Here is a 12,165-nt window from a genome sequence, read left to right as displayed (position 1 = left end):
GGGGGGGATCCCTAGAAATTAATAAATGGTAAGGTTTAATTAATAAATGGTAAGGAATATACAAGCTGCAGAGGAATTCCTGGGCTAGCCTATGCAAAATGACCTAGCCAAGTTATGGCCATTAAGAAACAATACAGGGCCATTAAGGGCCATTGGTAATGCAAGAGAGCTATCCTTCCCCACTGTCCTGAGGTGTGAACAGTAACCAGGGATTTAGAAGGCTTCCCTGGGTGACTGTATTTGAGGTGACATGAAAAGAGTGCCTTTAGCAAGGTGTGCTGGGAAGAAGAAAGGGAGGCAGAGAGTGAAAGTTCCATCTTGAGCAGGCAGGCTGGGAGAACAGGGAACAAGCCCTTCTTGAGATGACCATGCTGTAAGATCTGGACTCCCTTTATCTAAACTCAGGTGTAAATATGTGAATAAATCATATTTCTTAAAGCTACACAAGCCTCTGCCGCACCTTGATTCTCAAAGGAACACAGATCCTGGGTGAGCACCTGGAACACCGCCTAGAATTTTGTTACTGCTTAGCAGAGTGGGGGGTGACACCCAACCTTTATAACAATATCCAGTGCCAGTCAGCTCCATTGATTTCAATGGGTCTACTAACATTACAACCCAGAGGTTCCTGTTATACCCCAATTACGAAACTGATTTAAAACTGCTGGGAATGACTTTTAAGAAGACTTTATAGCTGAAGTGATTTCAGTTATATTTTTTGTTTTGTGTGTAATGCTTTACTGTTTAATTATGCTTAGATAAAGCCAGAGTAAAAGCCAGAGTATATATTTGATAAAATAAACATCTTTGGCTGCAGACCAGGATAGGATGGGAGGGATAGGATGGCGTTACAGGATTTCATCCCTGCTCACAATCTGGGAAAGGTCTGTCCCAGATAGAACAGAGACTGGGGGCTATGAAGAACCAACTTTTGAACCCCACTGTTAAGCAGACTAATTAAGAGACAGCAAATGGTGTGAGGGAGGAACCCTTTACAAACTACTCACTCATTCTGCGATTGGCCTGGGCATCCAGACTGAATTTCTGTACGTCCTTGCTGATCAATTTTTCTTCCCCCAGCCTCACCAGGTTGATGTCACCACAGTTTCCTGGGTGTGAAACAGACACTTAGAGCCCTCCTGAAGTACAGCTAGCTTTTTTAAACTAGAAAGACATTTGGCAAATAAATACTTTTGATCTGCTTAGCAAATCCTGAAATCTGTATCTTGCACATCCTCAATAAGAGTTAGAAAAAGTTCAAAAAATGGCAACCAAAATGACCAAGGGGATACAGCAACTCCCCTACAAGGAAAGGTTGTAACATTTGGGACTTTTTGGTTTAGAGAAAAGGCAAGAGGCAACAAGCCAGATGTTTATAGAATTATGCAAGGCATGGAGAGAGTGGCTACAGAAAAGTTTCTCCCTCTGTCTCATAACACTGGAACTAAATTACTTATTCACACAGAGCACAGTTAACTTTGAAACTCGTTCCTCGTCAAGGTTCTTTTGCTGCAGACACCCTTAGGGCAGCTTACAGAAAACAAGACAAAACAACAAAATAAAAATACAACACTAAAACCAGTAAAAATAAGTGCAGCAAAGCTTTTAGTAGGTAAGTGCAGCACTAAAAGGATCCCAAAGAACCTTTAAAAAGTGTAAGGATGTACAAGAAAGGCTTTGCTTGGAGTCTACAGGATAAACAGAGGGCATCAGGGAGATTAGATTGGGGGCCTTCAGCATTCCAAACACATGGTCCACCACCAAGATCCAACCCTGTCCCAAAGGATTTCAGATGGATTCTCTGCAAGGACAAATGCCTTAGGAAAAGCAAAGCACCCACTACCTATACTGGCAGGTGGGGGAGGGTCTAAGTGACTTAAACACGGAATAATGCCTTATTCTTCAGTTATGACCAAGCCAATTGCTCCCTCCAGCTATGAATTCCACAGATGAGAACTGGCCAAGAACTCATCATACCCAAAGGCTTTTCCTTGTCCTGACATTTTTCCTTGAACTCAACAATCATTATTTTCATGAGGTGATCTAGAGCAGCGTTGGACGGAGCACAGACCAGCACACGGTTCCTCTGGATCTTGCTTTCTACAGGATTCTCTTTCCCAGATCTCTGGAGATTTAAAGAAAAAAAAGTCATAGGGTTATAAAATATACCTAGAATATACCCATTGAAACAAATCAACCATATAGTCATGCCCAGACTAGGAGTGCATACGGTAATTGAAGTTGGGTCTTTCAGAGGTCATCTAGTCCAATCCCCTGCCGGACAAAGGGTCTAAAATGCAGGATGCAACCACAACATCCCTGAAAAAATAGCTGGGTAAAAGACCCACTGTAATGGAAAGCCTGCCCACCTCCAGAGGCAGTCCTGTGCACTTTTGAAAAGCTCCTGCCCCTGTGAAGTACCCTCTAATATTTAGCCATTAGTTCTAGTTCTGCACTCTGGGCATAAAGAAGACTGAGAAAAAGTTAAGTGCAATAATGCAGGGCAGTCGTCTTCCACCTTTTCAGATCAAAGTCCCTTTTTAAAGCCCAAGGGTCATATCCAACTGAAATATACTCGGAGTCGAGTGTGGATTTCATGCTCTTTATTCAGCTCATAGTGGTGAGGAGGAATGGAAGTTCCCCCAAACTGTCTGCTTTATATACATTATTTAAACAATGGGTCGCACGTGATTGGCTAATTCCGGGATTCTCCTGTAGGCCAATCAAGTTGCGGATTCACTTCCACCTGGAGCTGGATTGGGTGGCTCCTGCGGGCCAATCAGACTGCTGCATTTTGGATCCTATTCAACTCAGTACATAACACCAACTAAGTTTTATTCAAAGTGCACACATTAAAATTATGGGGCCTATGTTACTCATGCACAGTAATTTCAAAGGGTCTATTCCAAGTAGGACTAAAAAGAGCCTGCTGGACTACTCCAATGACCCATCTAGTCCAGCATCCTGTTCCCATGGGGGCCACCCAGATGCCTGTGGGAAACCAGAGAGCAAAACATGAGCATACAAGCACCTTCTCCTCCTGTGGTTTCAAGAAACTAGTATTCAGAAGGATTACTGCCTCTGACAATGGAAACAGAGCATAGCCTAGCCATCATGGCAAGAAGCCATTGATTGCCCTTCCATGAATTTACCCAATCCTCTTTTAACATCACTGCCTCCTATAGATACACCCCAGATGTGCACTCTGGAATTTATTTTTAAAGGAAAATGACACAAAAAAGGAGTCCTTAACCATTTAGAGTCGTCACTTTCCCCCCTCCTCTTGCATCTTTTGTGTCCTTGTGTGACCCAATACATAGCAATTTAGAAGGCTTAGTATTCTCCAGCATTTTACAGTGCTACCTCTGGTTACGTACTTAATTTGTTCCGGAGGTCCTTTCTTAACCTGAAACTGTTCTTAACCTGAAGCACCACTTTAGCTAATGGGGCCTCCTGCTGCCGTTGCGCTGCCGGAGCACAATTTCTGTTCTTATCCTGAAGCAAAGTTCTTAACCTGAAGCACTATTTCTGGGTTAGCGGAGTCTGTAACCTGAAGCGTATGCAACCTGAAGCGTATGTAACCCGAGCTACCACTGCATTTCTGTCCAAAGAAAAACAGTGCCACATATTTTCTGTTTTTTTTTATTTAACATGTTTTATATACTGCTTAATTAAAAATATATACATAGAGCGAAATAAAACATTCATGTTGTTGTTGTTGTTGTTTAGTCGTTTAGTCGTGTCCGACTCTTCGTGACCCCATGGACCAGAGCACGCCAGGCACTTCTGTCCTCCACTGCCTCCCGCAGTTTGATCAAACTCATGCTGGTAGCTTCAAGAACACCATCCAACCATCTCATTCTCTGTCGTCCCCTTCTCCTTGTGCCCTCCATCTTTCCCAACATCAGGGTCTTTTCCAGGGAGTCTTCTCTTCTCATGAGGTGGCCAAAGTATTGGAGCCTCAGCTTCACGATCTGTCTTTCCAGTGAGCGCTCAGGGCTGATTTCCTTCAGAATGGAGAGGTTTGATCTTCTTGCAGTCCATGGGACTCTCAAGAGTCTCCTCCAGCACCATAATTCAAAAGCATCAATTCTTCGGCGATCAACCTTCTTTATGGTCCAGCTCTCACTTCCATACATCACTACTGGGAAAACCATGGCTTTTACTATACGGACCTTTGTTGGCAAGGTGATGTCTCTGCTTTTTAAGATGTTGTCTAGGTTTGCCATCGCCTTTCTCCCAAGGAGCAGGCGTCTTTTAATTTCGTGACTGCTGTCACCATCTGCACTGATCATGGAGCCCAAGAAGGTAAAATCTCTCACTGCCTCCATTTCTTCCCCTTCTATTTGCCAGGAGGTGATGGGCCCAGTGGCCATGATCTTTGTTTTTTTGATGTTGAGCTTCAGACCATATTTTGCGCTCTCCTCTTTCACCCTCATTAAAAGGTTCTTTAATTCCTCTTCACTTTCTGCCATCAAGGTTGTGTCATCTGCATATCTGAGGTTGTTGATATTTCTTCCGGCAATCTTAATTCCGGCTTGGGATTCATCCAGCCCAGCCTTTCGCATGATGAATTCTGCATATAAGTTAAATAAGCATGGAGACAATATACAGCCTTGCCGTACTCCTTTTCCAATTTTGAACCAATCAGTTGTTCCATATCCAGTTCTAACTGTAGCTTCTTGTCCCACATAGAGATTTCTCAGGAGACAGATGAGGTGATCAGGCACTCCCATTTCTTTAAGAACTTGCCATAGTTTGCTGTGGTCAACACAGTCAAAGGCTTTTGCATAGTCAATGAAGCAGAAGTAGATATCTTTCTGGAACTCTCTAGCTTTCTCCATAATCCAGCGCATGTTTGCAATTTGGTCTCTGGTTCCTCTGCCTCTTCTAAATCCAGCTTGCACTTCTGGGAGTTCTCGGTCCACATACTGCTTGAGCCTTCCTTGTAGAATTTTAAGCATAACCTTGCTAGCATGTGAAATGAGTGCAATTGTGCGGTAGTTGGAGCATTCTTTGGCACTGCCTTTCTTTGGGATTGGGATGTAGACTGATCTTCTCCAATCCTCTGGCCACTGCTGAGTTTTCCAAACTTGCTGGCATATTGAGTGTAGCACCTTGACAGCATCATCTTTTAAAATTTTAAACAGTTCAGCTGGAATACCATCACTTCCACTGGCCTTGTTATTTGCAGTGCTTTCTAAGGCCCATTTGACTTCACTCTCCAGGATGTCTGGCTCAAGGTCAGCAACCACACTACCTGGGGTGTACGAGACATCCATATCTTTCTGGTATAATTCCTCTGTGTATTCTTGCCACCTCTTCTTGATGTCTTCTGCTTCAGTTAGGTCTTTACCACTTTTGTCCTTTATTATGGTAATCTTTGTACGAAATGTTCCTTTCATATTTCCGATTTTCTTGAACAGATCTCTGGTTCTTCCCATTCTGTTGCTTTCCTCTATTTCTTTGCATTGCTCGTTTAAGAAGGCCTTCTTGTCTCTCCTTGTTATTCTTTGGAAATCTGCATTCAATTTCTTGTATCTTTCATTATCTCCCTCGCATTTTGCTTGCCTTCTCTCCCCCGCTATTTGTAAGGCCTCGTTGGACAGCCACTTTGCTTTCTTGCATTTCTTTTTCATTGGGATGGTTTTAGTTGCTGCCTCCTGTATAATGTTGCGAGCCTCCACCCATAGTTCTTCAGGCACTCTGTCCAGCAAATCTAAATCCTTAAACCTGTTCCTCACTTCCACTGTGTATTCATAAGGGATTTGGTTTAGATTGTATCTTACCTGTCCAGTGGTTTTTCCTACTTTCTTCAGTTTAAGCTTGAATTTTGCTATAAGAAGCTGATGATCTGAGCCACAGTCAGCCCCAGGTCTTGTTTTTGCTGACTGTATAGAGCTTCTCCATCTTTGGCTGCAGAGAATATAATCAATCTGATTTCGATGTTGCCCATCTGGGGATGTCCATGTGTAGAGTCGTCTCTTGTGTTGTTGGAAAAGCGTGTTTGTGATGACCAGCTTGTTCTCTTGGCAGAACTCTATTAGCCTTTGCCCTGCTTCATTTTGAACTCCAAGGCCAAACTTGCCAGTTGTTCCTTTTATCTCTTGATTCCCTACTTTAGCATTCCAATCCCCTATAATGAGCAGAACATCCTTCTTTGGTGTCACTTCTATAAGGTCTTGTAATTCTTCATAGAATTGGTCAATTTCAGTTTCTTCAGCACCAGTAGTTGGTGCATAAACTTGGATTACTGTGATGTTAAAAGGTCTGCCTTGGATTCGTATCGAGATCATTCTATCATTTTTGAGACTGCATCCCAGTACAGCTTTCGCCACTCTTTTGTTGACTATGAGGGCCACTCCATTTCTTTTACGGGTTTCTTGCCCACAGTAGTAGATATGATAGTCATCCGAACTGAATTCGCCCATTCCCGTCCATTTTAGCTCACTGATGCCCAGGATGTCAATATTTATTCTCGCCATCTCATTTTTGACCACATCCAACTTACCCAGGTTCATGGTTCTTACATTCCAGGTTCCTATGCAATATTTTTCTTTACAGCATTGGACTTTCCTTTCGCTTCCATGCATATCCGCAACTGAGCGTCCTTTCGGCTTTGGCCCAGCCACTTCATCAGCTCTGGATCTACTTGTACTTGTCCTCCGCTCTTCCCCAGTAGCATGTTGGACACCTTCCGACCTGAGGGGCTCATCTTCCAGCGTCATACAAAATAGCAAAAAAATCAGACTTTAAAAATAGTAAAATAATAAAGCAATAAAAGAAAGAGATAAAAATCAACATTTTTTTAAAAGAACAAATGTACATAATGAAATTGTACAGCTGGGTAGGCTTGCCTAAATGGAAATTTTTTGAGTACGTCTAAAATGGTACAAGGAAGGCACCTGCTTAATTTCAGTGGGCAGGGGATTCCAGAGAGTAGGTGCCGCGTCCTGGAAGAATTGGTTCCTTGCAAGTAGAAAATGGACAAGAACAGGCCCAATTAAAAGAGAAGAAAGTGTTGGGATGTGAACAGATGCTAGCAGAGGATATATTTATTAGATATTGTCCTTTCCTAGCATCTATTCACATCCCAACAAATGGGGTCCAAGGGATGTGGGTTGCGCTGTGGTCTAAACCACTGAGCCTCTGAGCTCCCATTGTTTTGTCCAAGTTCTTGTCAACCCAGCAGTTTGAAAGTGCACCAGCGTGAGTAGATAAGTAGATAACACTGCAGCAGGAAGGTAAATTGTGTTTCCGTGTGCTCTGGCACTTATCACGGTGTCCCGTTGCGCCAGAAGTGGTTAGTCATGCTGGCCGCATGACCCAGAAAGCTGTCTGTGAACAAACACCGGCTCCCTCAGCCTGAAGCGAGATGAGCGCCCCACCCCATAGTCGCCTTTGACTGGACTTAACTGTCCAGGGGTCCTTTACCTTTTTACCTTTAATGGGGTCCAGATTAGATTATTTCAACCCTATCTAAAATAAAAAAACAGCACCAGTCTAAAACCAGTATATAATAGGACTTCCGGAGGCGGCGCGAAACAGCAATGGCGGTCCTCTTCGGTCTCTGAAGAGGGGCTCCGCGGAAAAGGGTCGTGCGCTGCAGCACAGCAACGACCCATCAAGAAAAACCACGGGCAGAGTGAGCCCGTGACCGTGGGACTCGGCGGGCACCAGGAGCTACCCCAGAAACGGTGAAGGAACCCCGTAAGGGGCTCCGGAACGTGGAAGGGGGAGCGGTGCTGTGAGTTCATCGCTCTTTCTGTGGAAGCGAAGCCGCGCGGCTGCTGCTGATGAGCGCTGTCCTTTCTTCCTGGAACATCAGGCTCTAAAACTCCACACTCGTGAGTAAGGATTATAATAATTTTTTGGGACTAAAATCTTTAAATTCGGCTGAAAACGGGAGACGAAAACAGGAAGTCCGTCTTCCGATTCTGCTTAAAGATCAAAGCAAAGACTCTAATAAGCGGGAAGCGCTTTGAAAAGGATTACAAAAAGAAGTTGCTTTAATCGTGCAAAGTTTGAACCTGTTCATTTAGAAGGGAAAAGGACCAGCTTTGTGTAGTTTGATTTGATTTGAACTGGAACCTCTCCTCTATTTAGCGGATTATAAAAGTTGAAAAACCAAATCGCTGGGCTGCCAGGATAAAAGAACTGTCAAACTGCGGAAACTGTATCTAAAGGTGGAAGTGCTACTGTTGAGCATTGTTGGATACAAATAAGAAATTGCTACTTGCACCATTACTGAAACTTTGTTTTACTTGGGGAAAGCTCTGCAAGTTTAAAGGGACATTGAAGGTGCCTCTTTAATTCTTTTTTTTTTTTTTTTGGATTGCTGTTTAATGGTGGAAAAAGTTTCTTCCTTCCTCTGAATTACAGGGGAGCTCCCTCTAGTGGATTTGGGATTAATAAGTCTCTGGGAACTGCATATTATTTGGACTATCTTCTGGGTGGTTGTTTATATTTTGGACTGTTTTCCCCATGGGATTTACAATTTGACCTTGACGCATAGACATGTGGAATGAGTGGCACAGGGAAAGCTAGGGCGGCCAAGACGAAAGCAAAACAATCTGTACAGCAACTGCTACAAACAACGTTGACTGTACAGCCACGTAGATCATCTGTTCCTACTGTTTTAACACTGCAAGAAGGAGAAGTTACTCAGCCAGCTCAAGAGCCAGCTCCAGAGGATATGGCTTCAGGAGGGATTGACCCAATTTCTAAACAAATTCTGGATCAGCTGGCAGCTTTAAATACAAAATTTGATCAAGTTACAACCACTATCAATAAACTGACTGAGCAAGTCTCCCAAAATACACAAGTAATTGGGAATCTCCAAACAACAACTGCAGAAAATCGTAAACTGGCTGAGGAAGCAAATCAAAAAGCAGAACAAGCTAATAAGAAGGCCGAGGAAGTAAGAAGGGAAGTAAGGCCATTGTGCAGGCAAATCAATGAACAGCAGGCCTATCTGTCTATGGTGGAATTGAAAAATCGGGAAAATAATCTTAGATTAAGAGCAATACCAGAACTTGAACAAGAAGATTTGATTGTTTTTTTGACATCAGAATTATCAAAGTTCTGGGGCATAGAAGAAGATAAGGACTTTAAAATTGTCACCGCTTTTAGACTGGGAAGAGTGGTGAGGAAGGATAGATCTAGAGATTGCCTGATCATTTTGAGATCTAGGCAAGAAAGAGACAAAATATTAGGCCTACATTTTAAAAAATCACTGGTGATTCAAGGTAAAAAAGCAGAAATCTACAGAGACATACCGAAACAACTCTTGGATTTAAGAGCTACATATACAGACCTAGCAGGACTATTGAGAAACAACTCAATTTCCTATAGGTGGGAGTTCCCCCAAGGATTATCCTTTAATTTCAAAGGAAAGAAAGTTAAAATTAGAACAGCAGAGGACCAACAAAAGTTCCTGTAAGACCACGGGGAGGACCTTCGGAAGGGAGTAGCAGCAGCTTGGCCACCACCTCCGTCTGAACCAACACCTGTGCCATCTCTAGGTTTGGACGAAAAGGAAGACACATCTCTATAGGACTTATAGATTGATCCAGGATGTCTCTGCAGCTTTTTAGTTGGAACATAAATGGCGGGAACTCCCCGGAAAAAAGAAGAAGGATCTTTCATATATTGAAAAAAGAACAATTGGACATTATTTGCTTGCAGGAAACGCATGTGACCAGGCTCCATAGGAAAGTGTTAATTAACAAAAGACTAGGCCAAGAATTTATTTCATCAGACAAAGTCAAGAAAAGAGGCGTAGTGATTTATGCAAAGGAGAACCTGTCACCGAAATTTCTGTTTAAAGATGAGCAAGGAAGAATTTTTGATAGTAGGAATCTATGCACCAAATGAGGGGAAATCGGAATTTTACAAGAAGCTGCATGAGACAATGCTGGACTATCTGGACTATACCAACATCATTATGATGGGAGATATGAATGGGGTGGTCTCTACTTATATGGACAAGTCACAGAACCAAAATTTAACTAAAGATGGTAGACTACCTAAAACTTTCTTTGAACTAACTGACAGTATGGATTTGATTGACATTTGGAGGACAAAGAACCCCCTAGGTAAAGAAGGAACATTTTTTTCTGAGGCTCACCTGTCATGGACAAGAATCGACCAAATATGGACAACTAGAGGGCTGGCTCCTAAGACTAGAAAAGTGGAAATCTGCCCAAAAACCTGCTCCGACCATAACGCTCTGAAAGTGGAATTGAGACTTACTCCAATCGGTTCCTTCAGATGGAAAATGAATGACACCCTACTAAGAGATCAGGAGATTGTAAAGAAGGCCCAAAAAACTTTAAAAGACTATTTTGAAATTAACTGGAACACCTCGGTGGAAAAGAGAACAATCTGGGACGCAAGTAAAGCAGTAATGAGAGGGTTTCTGATACAACAGAATACGATCAAGAAAAAACTCTGGAATGGAAAAAAGGATAAGATACTAGAGAAGATAAGAGATGGAGAGAAAAAATTGAGACTAAAACCAAAATCAAAAGAGATTCTAAGAGAAATTAAGTTCCATCAAGCACAATATGCGAAATTGATAAATCAAGAAGTGGAATGGAAAATTAAACAAATGAAACAAAGATCATTTGAATCGGCGAACAAATGTGGAAAACTGCTAGCATGGCAGTTGAAAAAGAGACAAAAATTGAACTTTGTTACCAATCTGGAGGTTGAAGGGAGAAATATACAGAAACCAGAAGAAATTAGAAAGTGTTTCCAGAAATACTTCAAAAAACTTTATACGCAAGGGCCTCAGGAAGTGACTGAGATAGACCAATTTTAAAAAGTTAACGGATTACCAAAACTATCTCAAGAGAAGAGAACAATCTTGAATTACAGAATAACACAACAGGAAATTGAGGGTGCCATCCAGAATATGCAACTTGGCAAATCTCCAGGCCCAGTATTATAAGACTTTAAAAGACTACTTGATACAACCACTAATGGAGGTTTGTAACCAGATTATGGAGGGGAGGAAGGCACCGGAAACGTGGAAAGAAGCCTTCATCACATTGATACCTAAACTGGAAACTGAAAAGACTCAACTAAAGAACTACCGTCCCATCTCACTCCTAAATGTGGATTACAAAATCTTTGCAGACATTTTGGCAAGTAGGCTTAAAAAAGTGTTAAATGAAGTAATTCACAAGGACCAGGCAGGCTTTCTCCCAGGCAGACATTTGTTTGATAACACTAGGAACATTATTGACATTTTGGAGCTTCTGCAAACTAACATCAATACTAAAGCAGTGTTAATTTTCATTGATGCGGAGAAGGCCTTTGATAACATCTCCTGGAAGTTTATGAAGAAAAATTTGGAAGGGATGGGAGTGGGACGGGGGTTTGAAAATGGTATAGAAGCAATCTGCTCAGAGCAAAAAGCTAAATTGATAGTGAACAATGTGGTGACAGAAGAGTTTAAAATCGAAAAAGGAACACGACAGGGGTGCCCCTTATCCCCTCTTTTATTCATTTCAGTCCTGGAGGTGCTTTTGAGTATGATTAGGGAGGACCGGTTGGTACAAGGAATACAGGTCGGAGTGAAACAATATAAATTGAAAGCTTTTGCAGATGATTTGGTTTTAACATTACAGGAGCCAGAATCTAATACAAAAAGAGTTTTAGAACTGATTCATGAGTTTGGTCGGGTGGCGGGATTTAAGTTGAATAAGCAAAAAACCAAGGTTTTGGGGAAAAACTTGACCCCTTCAGAAATAGATGGGTTTCAGAAGGAGACAGAGTTAAATGTGGTTTAAAAAGTGAAATACCTAGGGGTTAATTTGTCTTCTAAAAATTTGAACTTATTTAAGGATAATTATGAAAAATGCTGGTCAGAAATCAAAAAGGATTTAGAAACTTGGTCAAGACTAAAACTTTCCTTGTTGGGTCGAATTGCAGCTGTAAAGATGAATGTATTGCCAAAGATGTTATTTCTGTTTCAAACCCTACAGATTGTGGACAGAGTGGAATGTTTCGGAAAGTGGCAGAAAGATATCTCTAAGTTTGTCTGGCAGGGCAAAAAGCCCAGGATAAAATTTAAAATACTAACTGATGCAAAAGAAAGAGGGGGATTTGCCCTGCCGGACTTAAGGTTATATTATGAAGCTGCAGCTTTCTGCTGGA

General features: G+C 42.0%; 1 protein-coding gene across 1 annotated transcript in view; it reads right to left on the bottom strand.

The window, feature by feature from the left end:
- The window catches only part of LOC308577899 (putative helicase senataxin), an 85,704-nt gene that overhangs the window by 21,084 nt on the left and 52,455 nt on the right, over positions 1–12,165 (bottom strand). The window contains exons 3-4 of the mRNA XM_081178274.1: positions 1,978–2,125; positions 1,008–1,109 (exon numbers count right to left, since the gene is read on the bottom strand). Of these exons, the coding sequence (XP_081034400.1) occupies positions 1,008–1,109; positions 1,978–2,125 (250 nt within the window). The remainder of the gene's footprint in view (positions 1–1,007; positions 1,110–1,977; positions 2,126–12,165) is intronic.

Source organism: Podarcis bocagei (assembly GCF_964188305.1).
Source record: "Podarcis bocagei genome assembly, chromosome: W".
In the NCBI taxonomy this organism is placed as follows: domain Eukaryota; kingdom Metazoa; phylum Chordata; class Lepidosauria; order Squamata; family Lacertidae; genus Podarcis; species Podarcis bocagei.
This window is presented reverse-complemented; position numbering and strand designations above follow the sequence as displayed.